General features: G+C 34.3%; 2 protein-coding genes across 2 annotated transcripts; both read left to right on the forward strand.

Moving 5' to 3' along the window:
- Positions 1 to 1092: 1092 nt before the first annotated feature.
- Positions 1093 to 5763, forward strand: LOC112772147 (uncharacterized). The gene is made up of 9 exons (XM_025817032.3): positions 1093 to 1272; positions 1462 to 1561; positions 1926 to 2109; positions 2484 to 2556; positions 2646 to 2825; positions 4132 to 4229; positions 4687 to 4775; positions 4869 to 5042; positions 5382 to 5763. Exons 1-9 carry the CDS (start codon positions 1230 to 1232, stop codon positions 5551 to 5553), a joined length of 1113 nt encoding a protein of 370 aa, XP_025672817.1. The 5' UTR covers positions 1093 to 1229; the 3' UTR covers positions 5554 to 5763.
- Positions 5764 to 5907: 144 nt separating this feature from the next.
- On the forward strand, positions 5908 to 8745 carry LOC112771801 (photosystem II 10 kDa polypeptide, chloroplastic). The gene is made up of 5 exons (XM_025816620.2): positions 5908 to 6740; positions 6842 to 6900; positions 7472 to 7527; positions 7640 to 7692; positions 8484 to 8745. Exons 1-5 carry the CDS (start codon positions 6584 to 6586, stop codon positions 8576 to 8578), a joined length of 420 nt encoding a protein of 139 aa, XP_025672405.1. The 5' UTR covers positions 5908 to 6583; the 3' UTR covers positions 8579 to 8745.
- The last annotated feature ends 3886 nt before the right edge of the window (positions 8746 to 12631 follow it).

Consider the following 12631-nt stretch of genomic DNA (forward strand, 5'->3'; position numbering starts at 1 on the left):
ATAAGTATTTTTAGAGTTAAAAATTCAAACACAAAATAACTTATTTATAAGCTACTTATAATATAACTATTTATTGTTTAAGCTATTTTGTCAAAAGAAACTTAATTAAGCTATTTACCCAAACTGAACCTTAGTTATTTTCAAACCCTCTTACTTACTTATCCCTAATACTGAGTCATTAAATTGTATTTTTTTAAAGGTAAATACCAAATCGGTATCCGAAAGATTCTGGCGCTGACAAAACAGTACCTGACTTTTGTTATTGACAAAATAGTTCCTTAAAGATTTTAAAATTTGACAAAATCGTCCAACCGTGAAAGGATGATATCACAGTGAATGAAAAATGCTAATTGGTCGTCAGAAGAGAGTTTCAATGATGGTAGAGAGCTCTAGCGACGTTTCTGATCTTCTTCTTCTTTGCCATGGCAGAAGGGGACGCAGCGGCGAGGTGATGCCATGGCGGAGGGGACGCATAAGGGACGCAACAATGTGTTGAAGAAGAAGCGGCGAACACGAGAACGCAACGAGATATTGCCATGGCAGAAGGGGACGTAGCAGCATGCCATGGTGGTCTGGCAAAAGGGGACATAGTGACGTGTTGAAGAAGAAGAAGCGGCAAATACGAAGAACACGGTGAGGTGCAGCGACGTGACATGGCGGTCTTCTTCAGCTGCCATGGCAGAAGCGGACACAGTGAACACAAAGAAGAAGAAGAGGACACAGTGGCATGTTGAAGAAGAAGAAGCAGTGAACACAAAAAAGAAGAAAAAGGTGGTCAGAAAAATGTCACCAGAGCTCTCTTCCGACGACTACATCAGCATTTTTCATTCACTGTCATCCTTTCATGGTTGGATGATTTTGTCAAATTTTAAAGATTTTCAGGAGTTATTTTGTCCATAACAAAAGTCAGGTATCATTTTGTGCTAGAATCTTTCGGATAGCAATTTGGTATTTATCTTTTTTTTTTATATATAATTTGTGTGTCTTAGTATTCAAGATGTATAATCTTATTTAAATTAATTAATACTATACGGATTACAAATTTCATAAATATTAAATTTATTTAATTTAAATATAACAGCAGTAACTTTCAATAATTAATGACCCATTGAAAGATCAAGGTGTCCACTCTCCAGTCCAATGCACAAACCATGACTATCGTCTCTGTTAGATAGATTGGACCTTTCAGATTCATCTCAGAACCTATTACATTTCATTACCACAAAACCATGAATACCGCCGCCTTTAAGGTTGCTGTGGTGGGAGGTGGAAGTATGCACTTTACTCATCTTATCTATTGCCAACTGATCTTACTTTAATTTCTTTATCTTTCTTTATTTGTTCATCTTTTTGGCTTCTAGTGCTTCCGTTGATTAAAATATTGAAGTTTACAAAGTAAAACAATAATAATGTCGATTAATTATGTTAAAATAAAATAACCAAAAAATGGATTGTTGGCAGTTTCAGGAGCTGTGTGTGCATCTACACTCGCCAGAAATGGAGTTTCAGTCACTCTCTTTGAGTCAGCTAGAGGCCCTGGTGGACGCATGTCCCATAGAAGGTTTCTTTTTTTTATTCATTATTAATTTATAGATTTTAAAATTTGAATGGCTCCTATTCTGTGTAATAACTTGTTTATTATTTATTTGTAGTAGTATTTTGAAGCTATTATCTTTTTGTTGTTGAATTTTTTATCTATATATATTTATTTATTTATTCATGAAAATTGCTTATATTGATTTATGATAAAACTTCTGCATCCTGTTATTGTTTTCTTTTATGAGGTTGTGCTATTTGGTTTTGCTTAAAGGATGCCAGAGTTAAAAAATTTAGTTGCTTAAAACAAGTTTTAGTGGAAAATTCTTTCATTGGTTTGATGGTGATTGAAAGAGGATCCTAATTTTGTTTGTTTCTGTGGAATCCAGAGAGAAAACTGAAGATGGGAAGGAGCTGAGCTTCGACCATGGGGCTCCGTTTTTCTCAGTTAGCAAGCCTGAAGTGCAGTCTATTGTTCAAGAGTGGGAGTCAAAGGGTCTTGTAGCTGAATGGAAAGAAGAGTTTGGCTCGTTTGATTTCCACACTCGTAAATTTAACAACATAGAGCAGCAGGTTGAAATTATTCTTCATATGTTTAAATTGTTTTTGCATAATAATAAATGATAGGGTGTTGTCTCAGTTTTTCTTGTTCATTGATTATGTCGTGTTATACTTTCATTTTGTATAAATGTTTATGGTATTTTGATTACGGGATAGAAGTTGGATGAAAATGATCATGATTGAAATCATCCATGAGAGTTTTCACTAAATTCGTATCCTCCAGCCAAACATGCCCTTAGTGTTGTCAATGCTCATGATAGTGTAACTTCCTCTGTATTGTTAACATCTTTCCATCATGTTTATAAGTGATGTATTGATTTGGATTGGATTCATGTATATATATCATTTGTTAGAATAATTGCTTCTCTAACTTGAATCTCTCTTAGGTAGGATTAAGCAAGAGATTTGTTGGTGTTCCAGGCATGAACTCGATATGTAAAGCTTTATGCAATGAAAGTGGTATCTACTTCTATTTATGACTTAGTCTTTTTATTCACAGTTCACTGTGGACCTAGTGAAGAGCTTATTTACTATGTTCTCATCATTAGGTGTGGAAAGTAAGTTCAGTGTAGGTATTGGAAAAGCTGAATGGTTGGATGATGAGAAATTGTGGTCATTGACGGGTGTGGACGGACAAAATCTTGGTCAGTTTAAGGGGCTCGTTGCATCAGACAAGAATATAGTCTCTTCTAGAGTCACAGAAGTCACAGGACAGCCGCCACCACTTGGTATGATGTCTTTCTTTCATCTCACTTTATTCTTCCATGTTCAAGTGATTCATGATTCATTATCCTTTGTGGGGACAATATTGTGCTCTTTTAATAGGTCTTTTTCCCAAAACTTCAGTTGTGAGAATTTTAGATGGTATGAGCCAATTGTCATAACTGTAAGTTGCATGCTAATATACATTTGCGTTGAATGGAACTTTCTGTCTCTTTTTCATTAAATCAGAATTTTCAGTATGAATGAACATAAGTAGAAATTGATGAGGGGAAGTATCGAAACTCACCTGATTTCTTTACAATTTTTAATATGAATATTCTCTTACTTCAACTGGCATGTAACATGAAATTTACTTATGTAATTAACAGGGAGGACGAATGATTTGGTTCCTGATAGATCAAATGCCAACGAATTAGTCACTAGATGGTCTTTTATTTGTTTGTGTTGTTGCTAATGCACTAAAATAGTGTTGACAAGAGATACTTTGGGAACTAATTTGTCACTTGTCAGGTTGTTGATTTTTTAAGGACTAATTTGTTAGCTCATTGATCGTTGGGGTGCTCGATAGAATATAATTTGTCAGCAGTGATCTTTTGAGGATCAAATTGGTGGTTCTCCTTAATTAACATAAGTTAAATTTGGGAAGAGATCAAATTGTCAACTACGCAGATTCAACACAATATTGAAATCAATCTGGAAATGTATCTATAAGAACTGGTACCTGCATGGAACAGAACACACACATACAAATAGAAACAGAGAGATTGATCAAGGTGATCTCACCCCAGTACTTTATTGAAACTATGAAATGCAGAAGTACACAGAGATAACGCTGGGCTTTGATTAGAGAGCCAGCCTCTCTCCTACTCGTATTCCAATCCTCACTCCAAATCTGCCCCTCTCTTCCTAAATCTGTTATTCAAATACTCTCCTCCCTCATGCTTCCCTCACCCCCTTGTCCATGTGGCAAGTTAGTTAGAAAAATATTCCCAATTGCATTTTTCCTATTCTTTCTGCTGTAGTGAAAAGGCAAGGGAGGAATCTTCCCTTCCTGATTCTTGGAAGCTTCTATTTCATTCTCTCCTGAGCTCACTGACCTAATTGGGTTTGTTACAGTATCCTGGTGTTTCAGCTACTCCTAATAGGCATCCTTATGATAATCACATTGGTATTAAGACAATAACAGAGACACACATTCATATAATGAAAACAGAAAAAAGCTGTTTGTATGCCATGTGTGAAATCAACAATTTTTCGTCCATTTGCTTACTGGCTAATCAACAGTTTTCTTGACATTTGTGTGGTATGCAGATTTCAATTTGGTGCCAGAGTTGTCGGCAAAATTGCAGAATCTTCCTGTTCAGCCATGTTTTGCTGTGATGCTGGCATTTGCAGAGCCTCTGTCATCAGTAAGATATAGCTATATGCTTCCCAAACTGTCAATGATTGTTAAAGTTTGATAATTCATGAATTTGACATGAGTTGGACCTATTTCATTAGTCACACTTTTGTTTTGGAAACACAATTTATATTTCCTTTTTATGTGTAGTCTAGTACAGTAGTATCTAGTTCTCTTTTCCTAGGGAAAAAATTAGTGTAGCTTGATATCTACTATATCAAAAAAATGAAGTGTGACATGGGAGTTGTTGCATCCAAAAAATAGTAGAACATGAGAACGAATTGCCAAGATAAACAAGTTGAGATGGCTTTTCTAAATAAAATTTCATGCGGGAAGATATTAGGCATAATCAAGTTGACTTAAAGGCTTTGTTATATCTAATGTTTTAACTTTCCTTCCAAGATCATTTTATCCATGATGTGGAACTATAAGGATCTTAATTCATCACAATGTTACTTATGATTCAGATACCATTCAAAGGCCTCTCTTTCGAAAATTCGAAGGTCTTAAGCTGGGCGTATTGTGATAGCTGCAAGCCAAACCGTACCACCACAAGGTATGTGATCGATGCTGTTGGCACGTTGTGAGAGGATTTTCTAAGTTCAGATTCCTTTTATTGCTATTTAATTTCTTGTTGGCTTCTTTATAGTGAAAGATGGGTTCTTCATTCAACAGCAGAATATGCTGAGGGTATAATTTCTCAAATGGGAATGAAGAAGCCCTCAGATGCGACACTGAATAAAGTAGCCGAACAACTTCTCCAAGAATTCCAGAGTACTGGAATTCACATACCGGAACCCTTTTTTAAGAGAGCACATAGATGGTAAGTAACTATATATGTATATGCTTAGGTAGCATTACTATATATTTCAGGTTGCACTAAGATGGACAGTGGAAATTGACTCTAAAAGCTGTACCTATTATGCATTTATTTTGTCAGATTATAGAGTATCATCATTTGCTTTACCTCCGGTTGATGTTTATATGATACCAGTTAGCAAACCTTTATCTTGTTACAAATTTTGATCGTAAACAGTCTTTGCTTGTTGTTAAGTCGAGTCGCCTGTTATGGTTTAAGAAGAATATAAAATGACTACGGCAGAGCTGAATATGTGTTGTTAAAGATGAAAGGCATAACTTGAAATGTTGTTTGTTTTTGTAGGGGAAGTGCATTTCCAGGTGCTAGAGTTGCCCCAGAGGAAAAATGTCTATGGGACAGAAACAAGAGAGTAGTAATCTGTGGAGACTTTTGTGTTAGTCCCAATGTTGAAGGTGCCATAGAGAGTGGCTTGGCAGCTGCATTAAGGCTTAAAGATAGTGCAAGTTGTTTATAGTTGCTCAAACAAGACCATGCCTTTCTTTTGGTTGTTCATTTCTTATTTTGTCTGATCAAAGGTAGAAAAGGTGAAAATATGCTATCTACTATCACTATCTAGGTTTAAACAAAGCTATCTTATCCTTTTCCCTTGCTATGATATTTATAGGGGAATAAGGAACTGAACTCGGATAGAACAATTTGCAATAAGAATAGCATTTATTTTTAAGCCATTGCATCATTACTAAATAACCATCACCCATTTTGGCTAATAATATTGCTAATCACACATGATTGTTCAATATAATAATTTGTAGAAATTTATAGAAAATAAATGTTAAAGCTTGAAACTTGTTTATGCTCGGGAGAAGAAAAAAAGCAGCCTGCGGCACAAGTATCCTGCGTTAATGTAGGATCTGGGAAAGAGCTACATCCAAAGAGTGTAATTTATGTAACCTAATCTAATAATTATAGCCGTAGCTGTTTTCATGGTTCGGAGAAGAAAATTGTTATTTTTTACTAATATTCCAAACTCTTTACGAATATTCCAAATTCTGCATAGTCTTGAAAATGTTTTAGAGCTATGTACAGTTTAATTTGAGAATCAAATAAATAAAAAAAGAGAAAGCTTATATAATAATATAATATAATATAATATAATATAATATAATATATTTGTGGTCAATATTCAATGGGCTAGAGTTATTTTATCATAATTTCCATTCGATTATTTATTCCTTTTTCTTTTCCTATTTTACGTTTCCTAATAATTTCATGAAAGGAAGGAATATCCATGTGTCTTGCATCAAGATTTTGTTTGTATGTCCCTGAAACAAAAGGTGAAAATTTCATCCATTTAGATAATGTTTTGCAGCACCATATCCTCCACTCTGCCACATATATTCTGCCACGTGTCACAGCACCAATCACCAACCTCTTGTCACTCCTAATAATATCATCATACATAGAACCTTGTTTTTGTTGTCCCCTACACCACCAATTGAAGCAGTTTTAGAAGCACAAGAAGAGAAGCAAAAAAGTACAGAGCAATGGCATCATCAGTGATGGCTTCAGTGAGCTTAAAACCTGCACCTTTCACTGCTGAGAGGTCCTCAGTTAGAGGGATCCCATCCCTTTCAAGGGCATCCTCTTCCTTCAAAGTCGTGGCCAGTGGTGGCAAGAAAATCAAGACTGATAAGCCTTATGGTTAGCAATAATAATAACCACTTTTGTTAAATAGACATCAAAGAGGCCTTTATTTGTTTATTTTTATTCTTTTTGCTTATTTTTGTTGTGAATGATTGTAGGAATTAATGGAGGCATGAACTTGAGGGATGGACTTGATGCATCTGGCAGGAAAGGAAAGGTTTGTTTTATTTACTTTTTTATTTTCTTCAACTTCAGCTTCTTACTCTTAACTAAAACATAGTGATAGATCACTGATAATTTAGTCATGGATTCTATTATTATTTTTAATGTAACTAACTTCAGCAAATGGACATTGATATGTCTATTAATTGTGTAAACTATCGTTTTTAACTATGAAAAATTTGAACTGCACATAGTTTCTAACTTCTAACCATAAAACAATGTAAATCAACTTAGATACTCATCAAGGTTAAATGAATATGGCAAAACTATCCAAAATGTTCGACAAAATTATCGAACAAACTACCGATCCTGGATAATTTTACGAGCAAACCCAATCTTTGATGGGTAGTTAGAATTGCTAGCATTTAGAATTTTGATGGTTAGAAATGGTTGTTTATTCTTTTCTAATTTTAATCTTAATTTTTTCGTGTTTATAATTAATCAGACATGGATATTGCTTGATTACTTGAGAGCGTGCCCTTGTTGAGATATTTGAATTGATTTACTAATTATAATTTTGATTTAAACATTTGATTCAACCTTCTAACTATTGAACTTCAATTCAGGGAAAGGGTGTGTACCAGTTTGTGGACAAGTACGGTGCTAATGTCGATGGTTACAGGTACACAACATCTTTTAGAATAATAATTTCAGGTGCCTTTATTATGTGTTAATCGAATTAATAATGAAAATTTTCACTAATTTCATATTTGTTTATATCGATTGTTGTACAGTCCTATCTACGATCAAAAGGATTGGTCTCCCACTGGTGATGTCTACACTGGCGGTAAGGAAATTTAATGCCTGAAAATTTCATTAAAATTAGCATGAGCACATAGTAGAGTTCAATTTGCTGATATATCTCTCTAACAAGCTTCGTTGAGTTATCATTTCTGTGTGCCAAACACATTTCACTGGTCGAACTCGTCCGACACACATATCTACTATGTCCAACCGTGTTTTAATAAAAAATAAAAATTTTTTTTCGGATACACTTGAACACACTTAAATACTATCACGTGTCAGTTTGTCTAACCTTATTCTTAACATGTATTCTTGAAATAAATTTAAAAATAGTATATATTATTATTTATTAAAACAAAAAATATTTTAAATATTTTATATAATTAAAATAAGACATTAAAAAATTAATAAATTATTTTATGTTTTAATATCAATAAAATATTAAAATATCATTATAATTTATCTAAAAAATACTTTATATTTCGTGTATCGTGTCTGTGTTAGTAAATTGGTCATGGTGGACTCACCTGTGTTAAATAATCCAACAAAACATTTGCATATAAAATAGAGAGAGAAAAAAGGTTTCATTTTCATGCACTCTAATTAAGTCGCAAATTGGTCCTAGTCATTGGCCCTTGCACTAAAATAGTCATCGAATTTTAAGTGCACCTATTATGTCTTTGAAATTGACAAAAGTGCACCAAATTAGTCTTTGACGCATAATGAATCACTTAATAGAAAAAAACTAAGGGATTAATATGATAAGCTTTTGCCAATCTCAAAATATATATCTTTTTGGGATCTTAATTAAATTTGTGGTTGTATGAATTGTAGGTACGACTGGCTTGGCTATCTGGGCTGTGACTCTTGTTGGCCTTCTTGCTGGTGGTGCACTTCTTGTCTACAACACAAGTGCTTTGTCACAATAGACCCAGTGTTATACAATTATATGTAACTAAGATTGAAGGGATATAATTGTTCAAGTACTTCGTGGATATTATGGTTTAATTTCCTTCAGTTTAGATGTATGTATGTTGTGTGTATTAAAAAGGTTACTGCTCCTTGTTCCTCTTTTAATCTAAGACCTGTTACGCAAGTCTCCAATTTTGTTATTGAAAATAACATAAACATTTCATGTAACGGTAAAACATGTTGCATTGCAGTCTATTTTCTCTTGGAGTTGCCGAAATAAAAAATGCAGCTACAACCTACAATCTATATATTCTGAATTCTTAAGTCAAAGTTAAAAGCACATATGATCTAATAACAAAAACACATTCGAAGTTCAAATTAAAAGGCAATCTCTTCACACTGAATACAATGGATCTTGGAGATACCATTAAGAATGAAAATAAAACATCCCAGAATGATAAAGCTAAAGCCATGATCTTCTTTCGTCGTCATCTTAACGAATGATTAAAAAATAAATATCTCATACTAAAAGATCCTGCAGATCTGTGGAAGAACCTTGAAAAAATGTATAATCATCAAAAGACAGTGATACTTCCTCAAACCCGATATGAGTGGACACACAGGGTAATCAGGGACTTTAAAGAATGTCATTGGGAAGAAAAAGCAGGGAGAGGTTACTGAAGATGGAGAAAGTATTTAGAGGCAAGAGTTATTAGAAGGGTCTCATAGGAGCGGATTCTCTATTCATTCTAGAACCACGAAGATGTATCACAATTTAAAGAAAGTATTCTGGTGACCTGAGATGAAGATGATGCAGCATCGATTGTGTCAAGAGTCTGATATAATTAGAAGGTGAAGATAGAACATCAAAGACCGTCAAGAAGGCTACAACCTCTCAAAAGTTTCCATTGGAAGTGGAAAGGAGTTGCCATGGATGTCGTAAAGGGTTTGCCAAGGATACGGGTAGGATTTGGTGCGGTCAGAATCAATCAAATGTGTTGTCGTTAGCACTGGCGGAAACAAGGAGGTCGTTAATTGACATTGATGGATGAGATGCCTAGACGATTTGATTAAGTTGATGATGTTAGGAGACGAACGCTTCGTGGAGGAAGGAGTTTCGAGAATATGGACGTGATTAATTTTAAAGATTAGCAGACAATTGAGGAACTACGAGTTGGAGAAAAAGAGAACAAGGTTAGGGTAGGTTTCAAATCGGTGTCAATAAACATTGCGTGTGACGGACCATTTTAAGGATTATTAAAAGCTCGGGAAGCTATACGTTGAGTTGAAAGAGATCTACTCTCGTGTGTTTATATGGTGACTAACATTTTCGAGAGTGAAAATTTCTATTAGGAGGGAAAAATGTAAGAACTGAAAATAATTAACAGATTAATTAACGTAAAATAATAATAATTTAATTGTCCAGAATAGGTTCAAACATTTAGAATATTAATTAAAAATTTAAATATGATATTTGGACTTAGTAGATTTTTCTGAGTTGAAAAATGTAACTTTCTGTAAAAAATTGTGTAAAAACGCGCACCGGTAAATTAGCCGGCAGTACCGGCTTAAGTCTGTTCAGTACTATATGAGAGTAATAAAAACTGTAAAAAAAACTTAGAAAAATAATTAAAGTTGAAAATCGGGCGCTAATTCTAAAGGTTTGGCCTAAATTTGGGCCAAATTGGCCAAAAATGCTAACGGGTTAGATTGGGTCCAAGTTGATCCCAAGCCCAATATATATATACCTCACTTAAGAGCCAATTCAACTCATTTCCACCCAAAAATAAAGAAAGGGGCACTACTGAGTCGAGAGAAGAGAGGAGAGGGTTTACTATTCCCCATCATCTTCCTTGAGCCATAACTTGAGCTACGGAGTTCTGATTGACGAGCCGTTTGTGGCCACATGAAGCTCTTGTCGAGTTCTTCAATTTTAGCTAAACAACGTTGATAAGAACTCAAAACTCACACTCCAGTTTCTGCCCTAATAAAATCCGTGATTTTACGTTTGGTTTTTTAGTAGATTTTTTTATTTTGGTTATTTAGGTGTGATCTAGTAGCAGGTTATTGTTAGGTTTTGTCCCAAATTACAGTGGGTAAGATAAAATTTCCTTAAACCCTCATGAAAGTATGATTTTGGTAAACTCTAGGTATTGATTATGATGAATTAATTGTGTATAGCTTGGAATTTATGATTATTGGAGCTTTTGGATTGTGTGTCGTGGCTTGTTGAACTTGACTTGTCGAAGCTTGGTTGAGGTCAAATTTGGCATTTGGTGCATATTGAGAATCGGTCAAGGTATGGTTTCGGTTTCCTTTATGTAATACATAATGTTTTTAGAAACTTAGGCTAGTTGACCCTAAGATAGGATTGAATGATGGTTGTGTATGATTAATTATATGTAAAATTATGTTTGATGATGAAAAGGATGATATGGAGTGTTGGAATGTGTGATATATGAAATACGATGAATATATGATGAATATTGATGTTGAATATGATTATGATGACTGGTGATAAATATTGATGATGATATTGGGTGTTGAATGTTGTGGTTAGTGTTAATATTGAATGGTGGTGAATGAGGTTGATCAAGAGTTAAATTGTGTGAAAATTGTTGAGGTTGAGATATTGAATCATGAATTGTGGATTTTTGTTGAATTATGGTGGAAAGATTGAGTGAAATGGGTGTAGTATGTGGTAAAGTGTAGTATGTGGTAGTGTTTTGTACTGAAATTGGGTATGTTTTGGTTTGGTTTGGTTATGGAATTTGAAAATTGTAAGAATCGCGAATTAAATTAATCGATTAATTAACGCAGAATAATAATAATTTAATTGTCCGGAATAGGTCCTAAATTTTTTAGAATATTAATTAGGAAATATAAATTTTATATTTAGACTCAGCAGATTTTTCTAAGTTGGAAAATGTACTTTTTGCGAAAAACCGCGTAAGTCTGTCTGGTACTGTGTAAGAGCAGTAAACACAGTAGAAAAACTTAGGAAAATAACTAAAGTTGAAAATCAGGCACTAATTTTAAAGGTTTGGCTTGAAATTGGGCCAAATGAGCCAAAAATGCTAACAGGTTAGACCGGGCCCAAGTTGGGCCCAAGCCCAACATATAAATACACTCAAATGAACCCATTCAGCCATATTCATCCTCATAACATAAACACAACAGCAGCTGAAGTGAGGAGAGAGGTGAGAGCTTTCCACCATTGTCACTATTCACTCCTCTCTTCCGGTGACCATAACTCGAGCTACGGTACTCCGATTCACGTGCCGTCAGTGGCTACGCGAAACTCTCGCTGAGCTTGTTAGTTCTATCTAACCTTTGTTGGTAAGATTTTGAATTTTTATCTCCTTTACTCTGCCCTGAAAATCCAAAAATATGGGTGATGATTTTGAAAGAATTTTTGTGTTTTGATTGTTTAGGTGGTACTTAAGGTTGGGCAATTGGTGGTCTGTACCCCAAACACCATCAAAAAAGGTAAGGAAGATCTTTACCTTGTGAAGTTGAGATTTTGATGAACCCTAGGTTGATTTGGTTGTAAATTATATGTATATAGCTTGATGTTGTGATTGTTGGCACTCATTTGGAGCTTTGGATTGATTGTTGGTGATTGGAGGCTTGAGTTGGACTCAATTTGGTGATTTAGTGCATATTGGGAGTCGGCCAAGGTATGGTTTCGATTTTTTCTATGTAATATATAATATTTCAGGACACTTAGGCTAGTAGACCTTAGGATAGGATTGAATTGGTTGGTAATGAATATTGATATGTGATGATTTTGATGAAGGTATGATTTTGATGAATGTTGAAGTTAATTTATGATGTGGGATTGAAAATGATGAATTTGGATATTGATAATGATTTATGAAGTATATTGATGTTTATAAATAATGATAATAATAAAATGATGCTTTGAGTTGTAATAATTGAGAATTGGAGGCTTGAAAGTGGGAATTTTGGATGGAAATGGGTGAAATTGTATATTAATAGGTTGAGGAATGATTTGAGAGTATATGCATATGGTTTAGGTACATTAGGACTCTTTTAAAAGTGGAATA

This window comes from Arachis hypogaea, chromosome 18, assembly GCF_003086295.3.
Source record: "Arachis hypogaea cultivar Tifrunner chromosome 18, arahy.Tifrunner.gnm2.J5K5, whole genome shotgun sequence".
Lineage (NCBI taxonomy): Eukaryota > Viridiplantae > Streptophyta > Magnoliopsida > Fabales > Fabaceae > Arachis > Arachis hypogaea.